Source organism: Protobothrops mucrosquamatus, unplaced genomic scaffold, assembly GCF_001527695.2.
Source record: "Protobothrops mucrosquamatus isolate PMUCROS unplaced genomic scaffold, P.Mucros_1.0 scaffold1605, whole genome shotgun sequence".
Lineage (NCBI taxonomy): Eukaryota > Metazoa > Chordata > Lepidosauria > Squamata > Viperidae > Protobothrops > Protobothrops mucrosquamatus.
Window position 1 is genome coordinate 247,275 of NW_015387768.1, and position 25,312 is coordinate 272,586.

At 37.7% G+C, this 25,312-nt stretch overlaps 1 protein-coding gene across 1 annotated transcript in view; it reads left to right on the forward strand.

The window, feature by feature from the left end:
* ATAD2B (ATPase family AAA domain containing 2B) overlaps positions 1-25,312 on the forward strand; it is a 79,292-nt gene that overhangs the window by 46,197 nt on the left and 7,783 nt on the right. Inside the window, exons 18-24 of the mRNA XM_015822557.1 lie at positions 3,722-3,908; positions 6,674-6,859; positions 8,334-8,469; positions 10,406-10,602; positions 16,001-16,160; positions 17,541-17,663; positions 23,392-23,529. Coding sequence (XP_015678043.1) covers positions 3,722-3,908; positions 6,674-6,859; positions 8,334-8,469; positions 10,406-10,602; positions 16,001-16,160; positions 17,541-17,663; positions 23,392-23,529 — 1,127 coding nt within the window. The remainder of the gene's footprint in view (positions 1-3,721; positions 3,909-6,673; positions 6,860-8,333; positions 8,470-10,405; positions 10,603-16,000; positions 16,161-17,540; positions 17,664-23,391; positions 23,530-25,312) is intronic.

Here is a 25,312-nt window from a genome sequence, read left to right on the forward strand (position 1 = left end):
CAGCATGATACCGTGGTCTACAGTATCAAAAGCCGCTGAGAGGTCCAAAAGAACAAGGACAGAGGAATAACCTCTGTCCCGGGCCCTCCAGAGATCATTAACCAACGCGACCAATGCCGTTTCCGTGCTGTGTCCCGGCCTGAAGCCTGACTGGTATGGGTCTAGATAGACTGCTTCATCCAGGTGCCGAGGGAATTGCACCCAAAAGCCTGCTTATAACTATTGTTACTCACAAAACAAAGGTGTTATATGGACATGCCTTTAATGGCCTGTGCTGCTGCCTTCTGGACCAGCTACAGGTTCTGAATGGTCTTCCAGGACAGCCCCATGTAGAGTGCATTGTTACAAATGTTGCAAATGTGAAAGATTGTGCCTCCTGCTTCTGACATAGGATAATTGATACACTAGATGAATTTGCAGAAAGGTTTTCCTGGCCATTGCTGCCATCTAACTCTTGAGTAGCAACTATGAATTCGAGAAGACTCACCAAATTGTGTACCAGTCCCCCCCAAAAATGTACACTCTTGTTCAGGTCTAAAAATGGAATATATCCAGACTCGTGGTCCAGACATCCAGAGCCATTCAGTCTTGTCAGAGTTGAGCCTAAGCCCATTCCTCCCATGCAGACCTATACACTAGAACTTTTTAGCTTACTGGAGTTTTCCGTGTATAGGACGCACTCTTGTATAAGACGCACTGGCATGTGAGTTCCAAGCTTACAGCAAACAAAGCTCTAAATAGATGCCTCCTGGTGGGCCCCATCCCCTACCCACCTAACCCACATCCGGCACAATGAGCATGCATAGTCAGTTCACAGCAACAGCCTTCCGACCCTGGTAAACAAACCGGTGTGAACACCGGCATGGCAGCAAGACAAGGGAAGCGAAGGCAGGTTTTAAACTCCCCGCTGTTTCTCCGTGCCGATCAGTTGTTTGGCAGAGCGCTGAACAACTGAGCTGGCAAATCCGGAAGTTCAGCCGGCCGCTGTTATCGAGCAGGACGGCCTCGCAACTGCGTTCCACAGGGTCCCCGGCCAGCATACAGGTATGAGGGAGGGAAAGGGCTGTCGCTGCCATCCATGCTGCCATCCATTCCCATCTGCTGCCTCCGGACACCGCCATCCGACGATCTTGCCCCCTCCCGTTAGTGGCAAGCCTACAGGGGCTTGACACCTGCACCAGACAGCATGATAGCATGTAAAGAACCCACACAGGCATGCCCTGGGCTGCGGAAGTTACCATCATTTTTTCGTGTATAAGACGCTGCACTTGTATAAGACGCACCTGATTTTTGAACAGGGTGTTTGCAGGGAAAAATAGCGTCTTATACTGTACATGGAAAAATACAGTAATTTAATCTGCTGAGTATCCAAATATACAACTGAATGTCATCAATGTATTGATGTGCTGATAATACATGACACCAAGCTGTCGGATGACCTAATCCCAGTGGTGGGATTCAGCCAGTTCATACCACTTCGGCAGAACTGGTAGCTAATTTTTTGTTGCCCAGGCCCAGAATGGACTTCTGGAAGCGGCATCCACACAGAGAGCCGGTTGTTCACATGGTTGAATCCCACCACTGCCTAATCCAGCAGCCTCATGAAGGGCAAATAACATAGTAAATTGTGTAATGTCCCATGGAATGCTGCAGCCAGCTATAAAGGCGAGACCTTTGCCAAGGGCTCAAAATGCGATCATGCAATTGTGTCTCTGTGTGTGTGTGTGTGTGTGTGTGTGTGTGTGTGTGTGTACACACTACACACACGCGTGCCTCCTCCTGTGATGGAACTCTGGAACTGGGTTGTAAGTACTTTTGGTTGTAACTTTGAACATCATTAAGTCACTGGTGATGAAATGAGGACTATCTGGAAACAGGTGGCTGTGTTAGTAGACCTGAAAACCTGATCTGACTCATGAGTTATACACTCAAACTAGGCCTAGGGAACCACAGATAATCTTGCTATTATCATCTTGAGAGGCTTTGTCCAGTCAGAATCCAATACTAAATCAATTCAAGCAAATTCAAGTGACTATTTGCCAGATGCCTAGAACATTTCTCACAGCAAACCTCCAGATGATCTTGTGGCTTGTCCCTCTCCAGCAAGAAACATATCTTTTTAAAAGGGACTATTGGACAGCTCTCTGTAGACACAATAAGAAGCTTATCTGATTTCTGGCCAGTGAAGGGATTTGTGAGGCTGTTGATTCCAGAAGCTAGGGGAAACATAAACCAAAGCAGATAGAAATGTTTACTTCCTACACTTAACTGCTTAATTCTGCTTTTTATATAACATTCTAAAAAACTGCCACCCCATCAGTAGGAAGCATTGTGGCACTGAGATTTGTTGAGATATCAAATTTTCTGACTGAGAAAAAAATTCTGCAGAGGTTTTCTTGAGAACAGATGGAAACAATTATCTTCTTCCCTTCCAGTGGGAAAAAACCCTACTTTTTTCTATCCTTAGATGGATCATGGCTCTGGTCCAAGCTTCTTTTCAGAATACAAACAACAAACAAAACAGTGCTGCAGGTTTTTGGGAATCAATAAAGCAATTTAGGTGGTAGGAAGGCACTCCAACTTCTGTAGGACACTCTAGAACAGGGGTGTCAAACTCGCAACGTTACATGATGTGTCGTGGCGTATCACGACTTTTTTCCCATTGCCGCAATGGGGTGGGCGTGGTTTTGCCATGACGCATCCGACCCGCGGGCCAGCAGTTTGACACCCCTGCTCTAGAATGTTCCATGAAGGTCAAGGGCTTCATTTTCTTATTTTGCTATATATATATTTACTCAGAACAGTTTTATTGCAATCATATAATAAAACCAATAAAATATAGGAAGATTTATAAGGATAGTGAAACTTTGTAATTGTTTTAAAAAAATAGTAGTACTTAAAGTCTTTGATATCACGTTTCTAGTAAATATGCTGGTCTTCATCTGTAATAAAGTTTAATTTGACTTTTGAAATTGTAAAAATTTTGCAGTGTTTCAAGGAAATCTTTTAGGGTAATTTTTCTAGAGGAACAACATGATTGTAAATTTTACTAGGCAGAAAGCAAATTGAAGTGGGCATAACAGCATCTTCCAGAATACCCAGAAGAGCTTTGCAAGAGATATGGTTGCTTTAATTATTCAAAAAGGTGTAATATTTTGTGTTGGGTTGAGTGTTGTAAAACTCTTTTAATATTTAACACGTCCCTATAATATAAGCAAAAAGATGTTCAAAGAAACTTTATATTTAAAGTTCTACAGCAGAAAATATATAGGATATTTAAATATATAGGATATTTAAACTGAATTTGTTTTTGTTCATTATAATCATTACAGTTTGTCATTGCTTAAATGAATTTCCAGTTTAAAACAGAATAAAGTATAAAGTAAAATAGTATAAAACAATTCAGAGTTATTCCTCAGTAATGATTATTGTGATTGTTGTACTGGCCTGAGACAGGGAGGATATAATACAGCTGGAACAAGTCTTTCATGTGGAATTAGTCATTTTGCTTATTGCTTATACAACACAATTCACATTAATCTCTTTGTAAATTGTAAACACAGTAGTTTGACTCTTTATCCAAGTATTGATAAATGGTTAAATGTTGAAAATATACTGCAATGAAATATTACAGGCTATTCACATGCTGCTAATGTAGTAGAAATATAGAAGTTATGATAAGTGCTTTGTAGATCTGATCAAAATATTATTTTTGTTGCAGGTCAGCTTATCACCAGCCCACATCTTATAGGCCAAGATTACTACTTTCCGGAGAAAGGGATTCAGGTCAGACTTCACACCTTGCTCCAGCTTTATTACATTCTCTTGAAAAAATTGCTGTACACAGATTAGATCTGCCAGCACTTTATTCGGTCAGTGCCAAAACGCCTGAAGAATCATGTGCACAGGTTAGTTTGCATTTATATCGCTTTTGATTAATGTAGCACCTATTGAATTTTCAGTGTGTATGGAGGCCTTCATTAAATTATAAATGCTGAATATCTCAATGTTTCTTGGATATATAGTGTTGCTAGAAATACTTAAGGATCCTTATAGATCCTTATATAATAGATTCCTTATATAAAACATGTTAGATTCTTTATATAAAACCAAGTTTTTTAAAAAGGCAGATTTTATTTGATATCCTTGGCAAAGGCTGTTCATGCCCTTACATGGCCTGCACGGGAGAGATTTTTCTGATGTATTCATAAAGTTTATTTGCTCTCAGATAGATAAATCTCTAAATCTATCCTCCCTGTATTTCTGGCTGGTAAATTGAAGGGAGATAAGATGACACTGAAATTATATACAAGATTTTTTTGGAGCTAATTTTTATTTGAGGAATAAATAATCCTGCTGGAGGAAAAAGTTGGACATAGCTTTTGCTAGCTTCTTTTCCTTCTGTAGTCCCTGATGTTATCTGTAAGGATGTTCCAGGGAGGTTTCCAGAACTTTCTAGTGAGGAAAAGAAAAGTTGTATATGTTGCTATCTTTGAACTGATAAAGGAGAATATTTGCAGCTCAAAATTGAAATAAGGGGTCCTTGATGCTCTCTCAGCTTGTTTTCTTGCAAACGTTTCATTATCCAAACTAGGTAACATCATCAGTGCTAGTAAGGAAGGGGATTTGCTATCCTTGTCTTTTTCTTTCTTTATATAAGTAGATGTCCACTGAGTGCAAGTCTTTGGAGTTATTCTACTCTTGGTTTATTATGACTCTTGAATGAATAGGGACCTGAGAGTAAGAGATATAAGAGCAGCATAGTGGCCTAAAGGGGAAGACGCTCGCCTCCCACTTGGAAGGTTGAGAGTTCAATGCTAGGTAGCGGCAGATGTTTCTCTCCAAGGGTGCAAATAAAAAATGTCCACTGTGAACTCCACATGATATCAGGAAGAGCATCCAGCCAGTAAACACTCAGCTCCATCCAGTCGCCTCAATTCTACCCCGAATTAAGGGATTACAGAGTTGTAAAAAAGGGAGTTTTAATGAAAATAGGAGATATCATAAGACCAGCTAAGAAAGATACTAAGAAAAGTTCTTTACAACAGTGTAAAAGTTCTTTACACTTGCCTGGTGAGCAGCACTCACCAGGCAAGTGAGTGCAAGATATAGGTTGCGCATGAAACTCCCCCTGCCCCAGTCTGTGGAAAAATGGTCTTCCACAAAACCAGTCCATGGTGCCAGAAAGGTTGTAGACCGCTGTTTTACAAGATAAGCCTAACTTATAAACTGTGACTATATTGTTGGCTGTTTTAAGTATCAAAGTTGTGCATGGAAGACTTTGAATGATAACGAAAGAGATGGGCATAATCCAATAAAGAACTTTCTTTCTCGTTATTTTTACTCTGATTTGTCATTCAGATAGCTTTTTATGCTTACAATATATTGTTTTTGGACGATACAGATTAAGCACGCAGTCAGAGAAGAAATGCAGGTTATATATGGAAATACAAGTGGAGGAAAGGAATCTGTTTAAATTAGATTCAGACTAATCCTTACAGAATGAACTACTTGCTGTCCTTAGTGAAGCTTGAATTAAACAAATATGCTTAAGATATGCCACTGAGAAAGATAACAATGGTTATAGCAACCATTTCAGAAACCAACTTTTTTTTTTATAGATTTAGCAAAATTATTCACCACCAAATTGTGTTTGAGAGCAGCATAGAAAATCAGTTCAGAGGTGTTTTCATATTTTAGAATAGTTTTTCCTCTCTTCTTGACTTTAGTTTATGCACTAAAGGTGTTGCAGCAATGAACATTTCTTTGACTTTTATTGTATTGTAGTTCATAGTACTTCATTTTATTTCATATCTTACCCCAATTATAAGAGACACGAAAGCTCCAGAAATGAAATACGAAAAGCACATTTAAACAGAATAGAATTTAACTTAATTTGTTGGAGCCATACCTCTGGGATAAGAGTCTTCCAAAGGATGGGGGCCACCACTGGGAAGATCCACTATGTTCCATTTGCCTTGTGAGAATGTGAAACTCTCAGGCAAATGGAATATATTGTGTCCTTTTTTATAATGGAGGAGCAAGGACAGTACGGGAGAGAGAAATAGTTTATTCTTCATTAACTCTGTAGGTGAAAATTTAGGATTTGATAGATCCTATTTGTGTATAGAAAAATCATTTTTCAATAAGCTATTATGTTTCAAAATTAATTTTAAATAATAATTTTTATATGTGCAGTACGTTATATTTAATATTCAGAGGTAAAGCCATTGTTATAGTGAAAGATTGAGGTTTTATTGTATAGCATTTATTTAACAATTTAATGGAACAGTTGGGGGAAGAGTTCTACTAAGGTGAAATATTTGATAAAATTGAATTTGCAAAATTTATATAATTTATTTCAATGTACATACTCTAGGTAATTCACATAAATAGTGTAGATTATTCTTTTTCCTGTTTGCAAGTAAAATCAAAGTTTGCTGAATGGGAGCCTATAAAATCAAGGTTTTACTGTACAATTATCCAAGGAGAATTTGAAACTATAAATACATTTTATATGACAAATGTTCATATACACATGTAAACACTTAGGGATATTCTACTAAAACATCTGTTTGAAATGTTCCATAACGCTATTTCTGTGCACAGTTGTAAGTATTGGCTAAATATTTAGTTAATGTTAATATTTGTTAATATTAATATTCTCAACTAGATATTTCGTGAAGCAAGAAGAACGCTACCAAGTATTGTTTACATGCCTCATATTGGTGATTGGTGGGAAGCGGTCAGTGAAACTGTGAGAGCAACTTTTCTAACTTTGCTGCAAGACATACCATCATTCTCACCAATATTTCTACTTTCTACCTCTGAAACCATGTATAGTGAATTGCCTGAAGAGGTGAGCATGGAGTGATTTCTTGGGAAATAAACAAGCATCACTTAGGTAATAGAGAACCATATCTGAAGCATCCTAATTTGTTGATGTAAAATTTGTCAGTTTTTGTATACGGGAGGGAAACCTCCCCTCCACTGCATTATATAAGCATCTTTTTTTATCTGAGGGAATTTAACAATTCTTTTGTTAGATGTTAAAAATGGAGGTTGCAATTTGATAATATGAATTATTAGACAGATTTTTTTTTAAAAAAGTATTTGTCTTTTTTTGGGGTGGGGATGCCTCTGAGACTGCAGTTTTACTGGTGATATTTCAGAAGTGGTTTGCCATTGCCTCCTTCCTAGGTCTAAGAGAGTGTGACTGGCCCAAGGTCACCCAATTGAGTTTGTGTCCAAAGTGGAACTACAACTCTTAGTCTCCCAGTTTCTAGCCTGGTACCTTAACCACTACACCAAACTGGCTCTCCACATTTTTGTCTAGATGGTAATTATATTTACAAATGATCTAAAATGGAAAAAATATCTGATCTAAATGCTCAAGCTTCTATGTAGTGATTGCTGAAGTAACTGGCTTTGCATTAATTGGGAAACTTTGCGAACTGTTGATTTTCTTCTGTATTACCTTGTTTTAGCCATAATTATTGCCAATGAACTTAGTGTAACTAGTTAATAATAAATTATTACTTGCCAAGATGACCTATCTAATTCTGCTATACCATATACAGTAGAAAAGTTTGAGTGGTCATTTTGACCCTTTATAAAGTAGTCAAGAAAGGGCAAGGAGGGAAGAGACTGTCTTTTTAATTTTTTTTAAAAATGTTATATGTTTTACAAGATTTACAAATAGAAAGTAAAGTCAAACAAAAAGAAGTTATAAAACTTGTAATCCTAGATACAAAAGAACAGCTCAGTTTTAAATATAGTGTGGACCACAAGGAGTAAAATGTATCAGTCTTTCTATTATGTTCATAGCAAGTTCATAAGCAGAGAGTGAATACATGGTCATAGATACCAGCCTCTTCATTATTCACCTATTGTAGCCATAATCAAATGGTACATGGTTCCAGGCATCTGCTCTGTTTTTTCAGTTTTTGTGGGACTCAGTGTTCTAGGCAACAGATGTTTAAGTCAGCTTATTTTGAGAAAGAAATTTGAGACCAGATATTACTTTATAGACACCATGGAAATATCCTTTCATAGCATTTAGTCAGTAGTGTTGGGTTACAATTTTCATTGTTTGGACCACTGGAATAACTGATGTGGGCCGCTGAGAATTGTAGTCCATCATTCATAGAGGGCAACAGGTATACTTACAGGGACTTGAAATATTCCTGACATCATAGATTATGAAGTGGCAGAATATTTCAATTCTCTACATATGGAATGGTATTCTTCCTCATTGCTGAACCATTAACCATTGGTTACAAAATAGCCCGAATATATTTTCAATACTTCTAATTGCTGCTATTTTCCTGTAGGTGAAGTGTATCTTTAAAATTCAGTATGAAGAGGTTTTTTATATTCAAAGACCAAGCAAAGAAGACAGGTGCAAATTTTTCCAAGAACTGGTTCTCAATCAGGCATCAATGCCTCCTCCAAGGAGAAAACACACAGGTAAATTAATGATTTAGAAAATCTGGAATGTATGCCTTTTCCATATGAAAATCATATTGTTTGTATATTTAAAAATTAAAAATAACATCAATAGACCATTATACTACATGGGATTTATATTCAAATATAATTTGCTAACTCTTCAGTTTTAGCTTTAAGATGGAATCGGAGGACAGGGAGAATGACAAAGTTCAAGTCCCAGATCTGTTCACAATTAGCAGCTAATACACATTGCAGACTTGAGCATAAAAAATTAAGTGGCAAAGATTGCAGGTCATGCCAAATTGAACTGTTAACAATTCCAGAATAATATTTCCAGGCTGGGTAAATGCAGGTGTGGAATGAAATAGCTAATATAAGTCACTATAAATGAGGGTGGAGTGCTGTCTGCTCAGGCAAAATTCTTACTGAATTATATTGTGATAGAACTTGAGCGGGCAATGACTAACCAGAATAATTTTTTTTTGTAGTTCAGTAAAAATATGACCTGCGTGAGCATTTTATATAATAGCTCTGAAGAGGGGGGGGGAATTCATTGGTGAGGATAATTAGAAATCAAACTAAACAATCTGTGACTTGTCGGGTCATAGTTGAATTTCCTTATGGAAAGCTGGTAGTGAGTGTTTGAATCTCTCCCTTCCTCTTCTTCCCTTCCCTTCCCAGAATACAAGTAAGTTGCTGCTGCTGGGTGGGGGAGAGAGTGAAGGAATACACGAGGGACCAGGAAGCTGTCAGGGAATATTGAAAATGAGGATCACATGATTGTAGAAGCATGGTGCTGGCACTGAAGCAGCAGCAGCCCAGTAGCACCGAAGCATCCACAACTTCCCCATATTTTATTCCCTTGGGAGTAATGGGTCCTAGCATTCTTTAAGTTAGCCCACTTGAGGTACTTTCGTTGAAATACGATGTACCATTTTGCCCAGTTAAAGACTATAGACACAACAGTTTTAGTACCATGTTTCCCTGAAAATAAGACCCGGTCTTTTATTTTGTCTCCAAAAGAGGCACCAGGTCTTATTTTGGGGGGGATGTCTTTTTCATGGTCTTACCTCACGACGGTGGCACTGATAGCCCCGCCCAGCCGGCCCACTTCTTCGGCAGCCACTCGCGCGCATCGCCCCCGGCCTCCATTTCGCCATAAGGGAATGCCTCTGAAGCTGAGAACTGAGCTCCAGATTGACGCGTGTGGCACCCCAGTGAGCGGCCGCAGAAGAAGTGGACCGGCGAGGCAGCTGTCACCGCACCTCAAAACTAGGGCTTATTTTCAGGGTAGGTCTTATTTTTGGGGAAACACAGTAGTATATAGACAGTTGGATAGTAGCCTTTGGCATTTTTTCCCCCTATGGGGCTATCTGGCAGACCACTTAAAAAACTAAATGTAAGCATTGGCCTGAAAAATTTGTGTGCCTCCTATTCCCTTTGAAAATGCTTGAGGGGGATTTCTAATCTCACACCATACGGTTCTTAAGCCTGGTCCCAACTCCTTTTGGAATTAAGTGTCACAAATGTGTCTACTGCATAAATCTTTTACAACAGCCTGGGGAAAATCTGGTCCTCCAATTCTTGAATTTCTGAATTCTTGAATTTCTGAATCCTATTAGCCCCAATCAGCATGGCAGTGATGAAGGAATGCTGGAAACTTGTAGAATATCTGGAGGAGCACAGATTCTCTGTGGTCTATACTCTGCACAATTTTCCTGGTATTCATTAATAGAAATAGCCACGTCGGCACTTGAAATGCCTGCCATCAAGTTTGGTGTCAACACGTGCTTGATTGAAAGAAGGATGGGTACGATTGCTTACTGTAAAGTTCTACAGTTCAGTGGTTCTTCCATGATCTATAAAACTGAGATGAGCATAATGGTTTGGGGTTCAATATGTGGAGGTTATAAATCAAAAACCCTACTTTGCCTGACTTCCAGTTTTGTTTTAGCTGTTTCCGATATGGAGGTGCTTCCTCTTGCATTGTCCCCTCCTACCCGCCAGCTATCAGAGGCAGAAAAGCAGAGAATGGAAGACCAGGAAGAAAACACACTGAGAGAGCTGCGGTTGTTTCTCAGAGATGTTACCAAGAGGCTGGCTACAGACAAGCGCTTTAACATCTTCAGCAAACCGGTGGATATTGAAGAGGTCTTGTTTCAGTAATGTGCAAACAATGAAGTTGACCTACTAGCAATTAATCCAAAAATTACCTCTTACTTATTTTCATAGACAATATCTACATCTAACCTGTTTTGCGCATTTTCAGGGATGGTGGCATAATACTAACTTTTAAAGCCACAGCTATCTTGCTGTAAACATCTGGCTAACACTGCCTAGTTCAGGCTGTATCTTCCATAATGTGGCAATAATTTTAATTGGTCACAGAAATAGATGCCTGAAAAAACAATATTGAGCTATTGGAAGTGTCAGAAAAAAATTAATGAATTGCCTAATCCAGAAAATTCTGCAAATTGGACATTAATCTCTCCTCTTACCTTTTTCTAGCTGAAGAGAGAATTGAAAAATTAAGGGCTCTAACTGCACCATTTGATCTTATTTCTATAATTATTGTATAACAAATTAACAAAAGGATTGGAATTGCCTAGTCAAGTTTAAGCCACTTTAAAATTTTCTGGGCTTTGCACAGAAAAAGAAAAAGAATTATTACGAGGCAAAGCTGTTATATTGTCATTTCTTATAGATAGGGTGTCACTTTTTAGATTAATACTTGTGACATCTACTCATTTTGGTCAACTTCAGAGCTCAATTTTGCACAAATAATTCAAGAAATAAAAAATTGTGATGTGCTTAGGAAAAAAATGTAATTTCCAGTATGCTAGCATGTATGGGGTTTGATTATTCACAGATAGAGCTACAAGATCAAGGCTGCAAAAATCCAGATCACCACTAGGTGGCAGCAAAGTGATACAAAACTGAAAGGGAATTTTGCAGCCCAGATCCCCTAATGGCATTTAAGGAGTACCATTTATGTGCTCTTATATTATTTAAACCAGCTTTTCTTATCCTAACATTTTCAGATGTGTTCAATTATAATTTAATATTTCTATCAGCATGAGAATAATCCAACATGTGAGGGTGTTAATTGATCTAAAGCAGGGGTGTCAAACTGCCGCCCTGAGGAAACCATGTCCACCCCATTGCCGGCAATGGGGAGAAAGCTCCGATACGCCGCGCTATGTCACGTGACGTTGCGAGTTTGACATGTCTGATCTAAAGCCTGATCTAAAGAAACTGCACTTTGCAAGTATAGTACTGGGCTAGATCTTAATCTCGGAAAATAGCAGAAGTTGATATACCTTAGAGCCTAAAGTAGATATAAAAAGTCTATATACCCCATTAAAAAGCCAGGTTTTTGAGATGTAAAAAAAAATCAGTCCAAGATAAATCAATTCAGCTTTTTTTCCACCTTTAATATAATCTATAAGTTGTACAATTCAATTGAAAAATAAAGTAAAATCTTATAGTGGGGAAAATAATAATACAAAACTAAAATAATGTGACTGCATAAGTGTTCACACCCTCTTATATGTAGGGATGTGGCTGTGTTCAGAATTAACCAATCACATTCAAACTGATGGTAAATATTAGTCATTTCACCCCTGACATCAATTAAAGTGACTCTGTTCAAGCCTATATAAAACTCAGCTGTTCTAGTAGGACTTTTTTGACATTTAACTCAGTTGCCTTTTACAACAAAACCCATGGTCTGCAAAGAGCTTACAAAACATCAAAGGATTTCATTATTAGAAGGTATGTCAGGAGAAGGATATAAAAGAAAATTCAGGCATTGGATGTACCATGGAACACAGTGAAGGCAGTCATTAACAAATGGAAAAAATATGGCACAACAGTGATATTATCAGCACCTCGATGTCCCTCTGAAATTGATGAAAACTGGTCGAAGAGGCTGCCAAAAGACCTACAGCAACACTAAAGTCGCTGCAAGAATTGCTGGCAAGTACTGGTTGTGTATTACATGTGACAACAATCTCCTGTATTCTTCATATGTCTGGGCTGTGGGGTAGGGTAGCAAGATGAAAACCTTGTCTTACAAAGAAAAACATCCAAGCCTGGCTACATTTACAAAACATACATCAAATCTTTCAAAAATGTGGGAAATCGTGTTATGGTGTGATGAAACCAAGGTCAAACCTTTTCCATCATTGCAAAAAGTATGTTTAGTGCAAAAGCAATACTGCACATCATCAAAAGTATATCATACTCACAGTGAAGCATGGTGGCTGCTTTTCTTCTGCTGGAACTGGGCCTTTTGTCAAGATGGAGGGAATGATGGACAGTTCCAAGTATCAGTCAATTTTGGCCCAAAACCTTCAGGCCTCTGCTAAAATGCTGAAGATAAAGAGGAATTTCACCTTTTGGCCAAACCACAACCCTAAGCATTCTTCCAAATCAACAAAAGAATGGCTTTACCAAAAGAAGATCAACATTTTGGAATGGCCCAGTGGGAGCCAGGACCTGAATCTAATTGAAAATCTGTGAGGTGACCTGAAAGAGGGCTGTGCACAGGAGATGCCCTGTCAATTTGACATATTCAGAGCACTTTTGCAAGGAAGAATGGACAAAAATTCCCGAGGCAAGATATGCCATGCTGATAGGCTCCTACCCCAAAAGATTGAATGCTATCATAAAAATCAAAAAGTACTTTAGTTTAAGGGTGTGCATACTTACGAAATCATGTTATTGTACATTTTTATTATTTTTCCCACTTAAAAGATTTGAGTTTGTTTTTCAACTGAATTGTACAGCTTATGTTACATTCAGGATAGAAAAAATAGCCCTGGTGACCCAGTGCTTGGAATACAATATTGCAGGCTAACTTAGCCCAGAGTCTGGAGTTCGATTCTTGTCGGCTCAAGGTTGACTCAGCCTTCTATCCTTCCAAGGTTGGTAAAATGAGGAGCCAGATTGGCAGCAATATGCTGACATTGTAAACTGCTCAGAGAGTGCTGTAAAGCAGGGGTCCCCAACCCCTGGGCCATGACTCACTACCGGGCCTGTTTGGAACCGGGCTGTATGAGCGGCAGGCTAACATGAACATGCGCAGCTTGACTTACGCAAGCAGCGGGCTGGGGCACACGGACAGCTTGATTTGCGCAGGCAGCGGGCTGGTATGTGTGTGCTGGCCCACTGCTTGTGTGAAACAGTTCCCATCTCCCCCACCGCCAAGCTGCCAAGCCATAAAGGTTGGAGACTGCTGCTGTAAAGCACTATGGGGTGGCATATAAGTCTAAGTGCTATTGCTATTGCTATACTGGTCTGATTTTTCTTTTTTTTTACATCTCAGAAACCTGGCATTTTAACAGGTATGTTTTTTTTCTATATCCACTGCACACTTGAAGTTTAGGCCTAGTCCTCAGTCTGTGAACACAGGTATCAGTGAGTTAAATTCATTTGCTCAGAGCACTGTGTTTTAAAATATTGCTTGATGTCTTCTAAGTCATTGCCATAGATTCAGGGTAAGTTTCCATGTGGAGAGTTCTGGCTGAAATCAAATCAAATAATACCGTCACATTAGCAGCTAGATGCTTTTCCTTTTATATATTTCTTATATCTACACAGAGCCATTTTCCATCAAGCATTTCTTAAAGTCACCCGTGTGCTCTTATGAGGCCTCCTGTATAAAAAGTTAACTAATTTATTTGAAGCATAATCTTCAAATAAGGTAGTTACAATTGGGAGAATATCAGTGCTGAAATTAGGATGAGCAAGAAGCAGTATTGTAAAAAGAAAAAAATTATACTAAAAAGCAGACTTTCAGGCTGAAAAGAATAGAGTTATTTTTAAAAAAATTAAAATAAAATATTTAAAAAGTATTCCAGAATTCCATTGCTATATTTTGCAGCTCTGTACTTAAAAGTACATATATTTTTAGTTTGGTGGGTGAAGTTAGAATGACTCATTCTAGAGTTCCTTGGGTTAAAGATTTTGTTTTTGAACCCATCTGCTTTTTGAGAGTCATTTAGAAGGAATCAAGGAGTCTTGATGTTTGGAACTGTGATTGCTGGGTCATTCTGTCCTTTTCTCCAATGGGTGAAGACAGAATTTCATTCATACAGTGGACTGAGCATCAGAGGTATTTTGAAGCACTGAGCCTTCTTGCTTGAATGGCTTCAAAACCTGAGTCTAATGTCATAAAAAGAAATGGTAGCATTTTAAAGAACGGTGGGTGTTTAAAGGGTTAAATTATTTTTTATTAGTAATCATAAAGGAGTTGATAACAGTGTGGAATAGTCATAAATCATAACAGGAATGACTCATTAAAGGGTTGTATACTGCTGTGTGTGTTGAGCCTGACCCAGTTTAGGAAATCTTTTTCTTTTGAATATTATATTAAGAGAAAAATTTTAAAGAGTTTAACATAATAAACTTTACATTAAAATCCATTCCTAGCATATTGCTGTCACATGCAAGAATTGGTGCTTTTTTTGATGATTACAAGATTCTTTAAAATGAACATGAGACATTTTAAGATTAACTATTGAAAATTTGTCTTCCAGTACACAAGATATTTAATTTTTATTCTCCTTTTCAAAACAATGGATAAGATTTGGCCCAGATTTGTTAGTATATAATTTTCTTTGGAGAGGATGGAATAAACGGATTAGATCAAGAAGGCATTTTCCAAAGTCAGATTTCTTGTTTTGTTTGTGCTATAGATTGGTATTTTGCGTGCATTAGATTCTACATCCTTTTAATACTTCCGCACATTATAATTTTTAATTATGAATATTTCTTTTTGTAATACCTACGTGGCCTCAAATATAGAATCTGCATAGCCCTGTAACAATTGATTTTTACAGCTTTTAAAATGTGAGAAATTATATCCTTTCCTTTTCTTTCCTTTTCTTCACTAAAATGTTTAAAGTTATTTAAATTACCCTATGTATTGGATTAATACTTTGGACACTTTATCTCTAAGCAAGAATTATATTTTAGGAATGTTTGTACTGATTAGGTGTAACTGAGCAACAATATCGGATGTTTGTACAGAGATTCACAAATGTTGACGTGCCCCCAAATCAGAGTATATAGTAATGTGGATGGCCAGTAATATGGGTGAAATTCCACTTTCCCCCCTAATTTTATAGCATAGCTTTGCCCGATAATATGTAATGTCTATTTTAGACTATTCAACTCTTATGATTCTGTTTTCAACTATTTGCCAGGTCTTCTAAATACCATAGAAATATATGTGAATGGGCTTCTTATTATTTGTTTGAAGTCTTTTATTCATATGCCATATTTAAAATGAAAATTTGTTTAAAATTACTTGTTTTATACAAAACAAGATGACTTTGGTACAAGCAGATGTTTAAATTGTGCTGAAAAGTCAGAGTAAATGAATTTCAGAGTGAACACAGCAGTATATTGTTTTGATTATAGCGGTGCTAGTTGTAGCTTTGATGATTCATGTGTTTTGAATTAAATATTCTGAAAATGTAAATAAGCTGTTGAATATAAGAGTTATGATAAATCTGTGTCACTCTTGCATTTTTTATTACAGGTTTCAGATTATCTTGAAGTGATCAAAGAGCCAATGGATCTTTCTACAATAATAAGTAGAATTGATAAGCACAACTATTTAAGTGCAAAGGATTTTCTAACAGACATAGATCTCATCTGCAGCAACGCTTTGGAATATAATCCTGACAAAGATCCTGGAGGTAAGAAAATATTTTTTCATCATTTGCTTAAATATGAAAGAATATTTAACTGTAAAGCAATTGCAGTTTAAATATCTGTGTGGCTTCCTCGTAAATATAAATTGTTTGAAAGTTAGCTTTGCCAGAAGTGTGTATTCTAGGATTATTTACTAAAGTATATTGTGTTGTTATTTATGATTGATTGCATAGACAGGTGTTTGGATTGTATTTGGCATTTTTATTCAGATATATTGAGTTCTTCCAGGACCTGAGATAGGCAGATGTTTTTGATGATGTTAAAAGATGGAAGCTGTTCTAAATAAAGCTGCCTTTTGCAGTTGAGTGATGGTGATTTTGTCAATGTGGATGGTGTGTGTTCCAGTGGTGCTTGAGATATTTTGGGATTATAGCCAAGGCACCTATTATTATTGAACTATCTTTGTTTCTTTTGCCACAATCATTCTATTTCTATTTCTGTCTTTGTATTTTGTTATTTTCTCCAGTTGTTTCCTGTCAGTCTGTTATAATTACATTTGTATTTATATATTGTGTAAAGGCCTTCAAAAAATGAGAGTGTATAAAATTCCCTGCCCTGTTGGAAGAATTCTGGTGTTTTAATAGCTTTAAAGGGAAGAGGCAAAAATTAATTGTATAAATAAGTATCGTTTAAAGTTAATTGCCTATAAAATAAGTTACCTATTTTTAAAAATTGATTGATTCCTATCTGCAAATGCCATTTGGTCTTTTTTTTTTTTACAGTTTATCTTGCACATAGAAACACATTACCAACAAATACACTCCCAATATCCTTTCTGCAGAAATAGACAAATAGAAGAAAGAAAGGCTAGCAATGGGGTGAGTGGAAGGGTGTGTGTGTAGATTGTGGGGAAAGGGGAAGAAAGAGAAAGAGAATGGGAGAAGACCAGAATAGACATGAGGAGAGAGGAAGGCATGAAATGACAGACAAGTAGTAATGAGGTTAAGTTCACCAGGCCAACCATTAGTTGCAAGCAGCAACTGATTGTTAGGCTAATCTTCAGAGGGATCCCTCATTTTCAGCTTCAGTTTTTCAGCCAGTGGCAGCATCTTGCTCATTTTCTGTTTTTTTTTTCTGTCTTTGAAATGGTACCACTCTTTAAGTTATGTATGTGTAGGGGAAAACTTAAGTTGTCTTTCTATTTACATCATGTTTGCTATTTGACTCATGATGGATTTCTTTAATCACTAGCGATTTCTTTAATCACTATTAATTCCAGTTTGATGTAAATGTATCATTTTTTTATATATACCTCTCTCCAGGCATTCCTAGGGCAAAAATTATTAGAAAAAAATAAAAATCAACAGAAAATGTCTTTGTGGTGCGTTAGGATACTATAAAGTTGTACTATACTCATTTTATAGATAAAATTATTAGACACAGAGCTTGTACTCTGAAGGATACTGCACATGCTATCATTGCTGCTGAACTGGATCCAGAATTCAATAAAATGTGTGAAGAAATTAAGGAAGCAAGAAAAAAAAGAGGTATTGTAATTCTGTTCTTATTTTATAAATGTCATTGAATTCTTAATAGACGGTCTCTAATGAGCCTATTGTCAGAAGAAAGAATTTTTGAACTGAATTGTTTTTTAATTTACATTATTTTGATTTGGCGAGTGGATCCCTTAAGTCCAGTTTGTAAATTTAATACTGTTTGTATGATCCCCAGTTCTCAGATGTTAGTGAAATATTCACCAATGCCCATTATAAGAAAAGTTGATATGTACAACAATGTGTATTATTCATCCTTCTCACTGGTTCCTTCCTTTGAAAAAGGATACATGGATTTTTAGTGAGCCAAAGTCATCAGACAGAATATTTGTAGTACTAATTATTTGTAGTAAAACTTGATGAGGTTTGTTCAAGTCTCTGCTGGAAGACTTAAGCAAATGAATAATCATGCTTGTTTCAGATGCTACCTTAAATAATGGTTTTAGAATACATAAGCCAACTTGTTAGTTGAATATTTAAATTCATATAACTCCATGCAGAAAAAAAATTGTCTCAGGAAATATAATATAAAATTGCAGTTTTATATTTTTGTTCCACAGATGCATTTATAGATCCAGTTTAAGAATAGTTTTTTTTAGCTTCTTCTTAAATGGCTTTTGCAAGACCAGTTATAATTATATATGTTTAACTGATAATATATTTGAATAGATTCTGAAACTATGGCAAATTTTAGCTTTTTCTGTAGTCCTAATCTTTGATAGCTATGAATATATTTATCTGATCAGGTCAGCTGGCTACTGCCCTCCACTCCACAGACCTTTCCAGTGACTATTCCTTTTTGAAGTATAGTGTGTTCTCTGCCCTTGCTGCCTTCACTAATCAGAGAGACAAACATAAAATAATCCGAAGCTTGTTTTAGTTTTGTTCCTTTGGTTCACAGCAGGTAGCAGCTACAGGCAAATGGCATAATAATTGTTACACAAGTTAGGCTGCAAGAAGAGCCTCAAAGAATTTTAAAATGAGCTAGCAATGGCCATTGAGGGGTTATAGACTGGTGAGGTCAGTCTCATTCATTATTGAACATACACCATGTTTGTTGTACCAGCTGAACAACATTTTAACTTTTGGCCATTTAATATACCATGGGGTAATATTCAAGTTCCTTCAGGAGAATATGGTCGGTGGAATATATTTTTGCTACATCTTTCCTCAAACACCTCTCCAAGGAAAAGCCAAACATTCAAAGTGAAAACAGAATATACTGTAATGGATAATTGCATGGAAGATGTTCTGTGAAGGAACCACTTACAAAAGTGCTTCTTCTTCTTTTTTTTAACCACACAATCTCAGTTCATAGAGCTATATGCTCCATTCTCTTCAGCACAGACCTCTGCCATATGGGGTCACTGCAAGAAGCATGGGACAGAAGAATACATTTCTGTTCCTCTTCTGCTTGTAGATATTGACTCCTATTTGTTAGATAACGCCCAATGTTCAAGTCTGTCAAGATCCTTCTGTATCTTAAGCCTATCTTCTGGAGTGTTGGCTATTCCTGCCAGCTTGATATTGTCTGCAAATTTGATGAGTTCCCCATCTATCCCCTCATCCAAATCATTGAAGATGTTGAAAAGCACTGGGCCCAGAACAGAGCTCTGGGGCACCCCACTACACACTTCCCTCCATGTAGATGCAGTTCCATCGAGGACCACATGCTGAGTACGGCCAGTCAGCCAGCTACGAATCCATCTGGTGGTGATGCTGTCTAACCCACATTTTTCTATCTTACCAAGTAGTAGGTTATGGTCTACTTTATCAAATGCCTCACTGAAGTCCAAGTAAATTACATTCACAGCATTCCTCTGGTCCACTAATTTTGTCACCTGATCAAAGAATGCAATAAGATTTGTCTGGCATGATCTGTTTTTCACAAACCCATGTTGGCTTTTGGTAATGACTTTGCCTCAAGGTGTTCACTGATTCATTGCTTAATTATGTTTTCCAGAATCTTCCCAAGTATTGAGGTCAGGCTGATAGGTCTGTAGTTTTCTGGATCCATTTCCCCCCCTTTTTTGAAGATGGGAACTACACCAGCTTTTTCCAGTCCTCTGATAGTTCCCCAGTGCTCCAGGATCTTTGAAAGATATAGTTCAGTGATTCTGAGATCACATGTGCCAGTTCCTTCAGAATCTTGGGGTGTCATCCATCTGGTCCTAGTGATGGGTTCAAATCACAGAAATAGTACAGAGAAGAGCAACAAAGATGATTAGGGGACTGGAGGCTAAAACATATAAAGAACAGTTGCTGGAATTGGATATGTCTAGTTTAATGAAGAGAAGAACTAGGGGTGACATGATAGCAGTGTTCCAATATCTCAGGGGTTGCCAAAAAGAAGAGGGAGTCAAGCTATTCTTCAAAGCACCTGAAGGCAGACAAGAGGCAACTGATGGAAATTAATCAAGGAGAGAAGAACTAAGGAGAAATTTCCTGACAGTTAGAACAATTAATCAGTGGAACAACTTGTCTCCAGAAGTTGTGAATGCTCCAACACTGGAAGTTTTTAAGAAGAGACTGGACAACCATTTGTCTGAAATGGTATATGGTTTCTGCATGAGCAGGGGGTTGGACTAGAAGACCTCCAAGATCCTTTCCAACTCTATTATTATATTATAATTATCATCATCATCATCAAACGTGTAATCATAGCAAGCTATTAATAGTTTGCCATATTTAATTATTAATTACAAATAATATATTTGTAAACATTCTAGCTGTTTTCTATGATACAGGCAATGTAAAATCTGTTATTTTTGCAGGAGAACAGAGATCATTTTATTAATTTTAAAAAGAACACTGGTAGCATTTTAAAAACTTTATTATCATTCATATAGTATTGCTCTGAAATTATCAGAACATTTTTAGGATTATATGTATGAGAAAATCCTGCTTCTAGCGATGCTTATGTATGTGAAGTGAAGAAAATGCAGGTAGTCCTTGACTTATGACAATTTGTTCAGCAACTGTTCAGAGTTATGGCAGTTCTGAATGAAGGGATTTATGACCGGTCCCTGACATTACAGTTGTTGTACCACCCTAGCTGTTAATGTGATCAAAATTCAGGTATTGGCAGCCTGCCCACACTTACGATTCCCAGAACCCTTCAAATCCCCCTACCTGTCTATCTTCTTCCCCATCTATGGCTTTTTGGCCCCCTGCACTCTGCAGCCCTTGACCCCCTAGCTGATCGTTGCCATCTTTATGCCCCACTGTTAATCAAGCATTAAATTTTTAACCCCTTCAGAAACAGTCTGAGGGCTAGTTTTCTGTTAATCTTTTTTAAGCTATTTTTTTAGAACTTAAATTTCTTTTGTATATGCAATAAGTAAAGCTTTTGTTTATTACTTCTAATAAAATTCTTCAACACCTTAAAAGAGCTCTTTTGTATATCCAGTAAGAAAAAGTTATCCAAGTCGTTTTCCTGATTCAGTGATTATTCAGTATATCTCCTTTAGGAAATAAGTAACCAACAGTACCATTTGTATGTCCATACCTTTCTCTGTACCCTTCTCATTGCTTATATTTAAGTCCCTCTCCCTAATAATTTCAAAATAACCCATTACAACTTCCTGTCCTGTCACTTCATTACAACATGCTCTGTCTGTTTTATCAAGATGTTTGGCAGGCCAGTATTTAAAAATGTATGCTCCATTCTTTTCTTGATTCTCTAGCTCCCTCTAAAGTCCAAACGTCTCAGTTCCCTTTTCATAGAAAGACCCAAAGCACTTGTCATTTCCCATAGGAAAATTTATTTTAATTAATTCAAAGCTATAATTCCAAATCCATTTGGAACCCTTAATCCTTTGTTACCTTCCTAAAATCCTTATTCCAAGCACCCTTTTGCTGCATAATAAATATATATATATATATTTCCAAAACTTTTAAAATCAAACTTACATCATTTTCCTCTAACAAGAAGGACATTTACCCGATGAATATAGTAAAACCTTGCTGACCTGAAGGGTCTTAATCTTTCCAGTACAATTTTAAAAAATCCAAAAAGTGATTAAGGAATAAGGCTTAATCAACATTAACGTCCAATAAAAGATTGCATTACAAGTGTGAGTTTGATGAAATCCCAATTCTCGGCCCTGAATCTTATAAGCCAACTGCAAAATGGCACTTCCTCTGGTCTACTCACAAGGACCTACTATCTGGAGGGACCTCTCTCCTTCCTCCAGGGAGATTTTGCCAGCCTGGATCCAGCACCCCATTGCGATTCTTCTCATAAATGTGGTCCAATTATCAGCTTGCTATGGCGGTCACAGGAAGTCTTCTAGAAGTCTTTCTCTTCCTGTCCTGAGGGCATGGTTTTAGATTTTTGCTCCATAATCCTTATCGGTAAACTGAACATGTTTCTCATCATCACTCTTGATCGACATTTCCTAAAATTGTAGTAGCAATCCTCCTGAGATAGGGGTGATTGTGAGAAAAGAGTTATAAAACACTCTGCAACCCATTGATGCTACAGGAGTCCTAATTAAAATAAATGTATACTGTCCTTCGCTGGAGCTGTAATGGTCTTTTATTGACCAATAATCCATAAAAAAGTACTTGTGTACATCCTTTGGTAAAACATTAAATCACAGCATATATGGTGTAAGAAAAACATTGAATTGAATGTACATTAAATTAAGATCTGTTGAAATCAGGGGAATTTAAATTAGTCATGACTAACTTGTCCTATTGATTTACAAGGATTAAAGCATAATTAATTCACTTCCTGGAGAAGCTAAACAACTTTGAGCATAATTTATTGTCAAAGTGAAATAACATTTGAACCTTAATGGTGCCTTAACAAGTAGCATAGTTCTGTCCACTTTTCTCTGTAAGCCAGTAATAACACCTTTCATAGACCTTAACTCTTAAGGACTTTAGAATTACAGCACAGAAATTAAGCTATAAATCATATAGCTAGAAATAAACCTTTACTCTGAAATGATTGGATTATCTTGTACAAACCATCCCATTCTCAGTTTAATCCTCGTGTCCAATATGGGGTTAATATTTTATCCTTGACATTGTAGAACGGATTATAGCACAATTATAGGATGAGGAGAGGTCTGTTGTCGGCCACATCAGCCATGGAGTATTGTTGGGCAGGACCTAGGAACACAGTTTTTGTCTTGTAGCCTTCACCCTGTGCCCTCAAGGCTTCTCGCCTCCAGAAGGCCCTTAAAAATTGTTTTTGTCAGCTAGTTTGGGGATCCCTGATAGGATGGAGCCTGCTAGGTGGCTATAGGACAATTAATGCAATATACTCTGTATGTTTTGCTGCCATGATTTTTTTAGTTGCTTTTATTTTGTTTTTATTTTTAATTTAAATTGATTGTTTTAATGGTTATATATGTGTGTATTGATTATTCTTATATATGCTGCCTAGACGTATTGTGTGAAATGAGCGTAATAAATAAATAAATAACCGCCCACCATCCTTTGGATATTAAACTGTGTGTATAAGCCAAATGTGTGTTCTTTAAATCAGTTTTTAGATAGGTTTGAAGCTATATATCTGATGCTTGTATTTGTTGGAGAAAAGTAAACTTTCTTGATGTAAATATTTTGTGTAAATCTCTGTGTTAAGGTAAACACAATTAACTTGTGTGGTTTTAATATAGTATTCCAGCAGATTTCCAAAACTTGGCTGGTTAATGCTGCTTGGATTATTGAAATGTGTTTACCTTCTGTGTTTACCTTCTGTGCACAGGCTTATCCGTTGTAACAGAGCAAACAAATGCTCATGGCTCCACTGTGCAAAAAACAGAAATTAGAACTGAAGAGGCATTCCTGAACCGGCAAAAAAATGCAATGACAGTTTGGCACAATTCTGCGAACAAATGTGCATGTGAGTATTTCAGATTATTTTGTGTGACCAGAAGACTGTCTGAGCATGTAACGTGAAAGACGGGTAGCGCTATTCCTGAAAGTCGCTGGAGTCTGGGTTTCCCTGGCCCTCTTTTCCAACCATCCCAGGTGCCTTCCCTTGCTACAGCCCATTGTTGTAGCTGCCAGTCCACTCTGATCCCTCGCTCAGGCATCTCCACTTGCCTGGGTCAATGGGACTCTGCTGTCTTGTCCTTCCAGCCGATCCCTTGTGCAGTCTCCTCCCAGCAGGCCGGTCATGTCGTGGAGGTGGGGTCAGATGGCTGGTCGGCCCTGCCTTCCTTTCTCAATCTCTCCCTTTCCCCTTCCTAGAGAAAGGAGGCTTCTTTCTCTACCTTTTCCTCAACCTATCCTCAAGCAATGCTCCCCCCCCTTTACTCATTGGGGTGGAGGCCAAGTGAGCCAGTAGGCCCTGCTTCCTTTCTCTCCCTTTTCTCTCAGGCCTGTCCTCCCAAAGAGACTCACCTCTCCCTTTCGCCTTCGCTCTCTACCTCTTGCTCTCCCCTTTCCTACCAAAATCTCCTTTTCCTTCCCCCTTCACTCGCTGGGGTCGAGGCCAGATCAGCCCATAGGCCCTGTTTTCCTTCTCTCTCTCTTTTCCCTCAGGGCTGTCCCCTCTAAAGAGAGTAACGTCTCCCTATTGCCTCTCTCTCTCTCCCTTGCTCTCTCCCTTTTCCCGCCAAAACCGCCTCCTTTCATTCCCTTTTTCCTCTTCCCCCAGGCTACAGATTCTTGGCTCTTTCTCCCTCCTCTTTCTTTTTCACCACTATTTCTGTCTCTACCCCTTCTTAGATTGTTTTGGCAATCAGTTTTATTAGCCTTTTAAAACCTTAATTGAATATATGGTCTCATGTAAATGGAAGAGATCAATTTTCAACCATCTGAATATATTAAAAAGAGATGAAAGAACTTTTAATTGAGAGGGTTTTCCATGGACCAGTTTTGTATGCTAGATTTTTAAAATATTATTTAGTCAGCATACTGTTATTACTCTGATTGCAATTTCTTAAGTTTCATTTTGGTAACACGCATAGAGGTAGTCCTTGATTTACAACCATTACTTTAGCAACCATCCGAAGTTACAACAGCACTGAAACAAGTGACTTCTGACTGCCCCTTGCACTTATGACTGTCACAGCATCCCCATGGCCATATGATCAAAATTTGGGTGCTTGACAACTGGTATATATTTATGACAGTTGTAGAGTTCCGGGCTCATGAGATCACAATTTGCGACCTTCCTTACCAGTAGCACCATATGTAAACATTATAATAAGATCAAGAAATGAATCAGCACATTGCAGAGAAATCAAGAGTTTGAATGCATCCTCTCAGATGTTTTGTTCTATCAAGTGTGAATGGAAAGGCTTTTGAACCTTGTTAGCTTTAGACACCCGAGTTCCTTTTGATACCATGGGAAACTAAATTGCTATACTTTACCTGTTCATGCAAGTTTGATATCATGTATTTGTCTCCTGTCTGTCATTAATAGTTTTTTAACTCAGTTTCTAGAAAACTAGGAAAATAAACGGGGGGGGGGGAGATTGGCTATCTAGACCCATACCAGTCGGGCTTCAGGCCGGGACACAGCACGGAAACGGCATTGGTCACGTTGGTTAATGATCTCTGGAGGGCCCGGGACAGGGGTTATTCCTCTGTCCTTGTTCTTTTGGACCTCTCAGCGGCTTTTGATACCGTGGACCACGGTATCATGCTGCGGCGTCTCGGTGAGTTAGGAGTGGGAG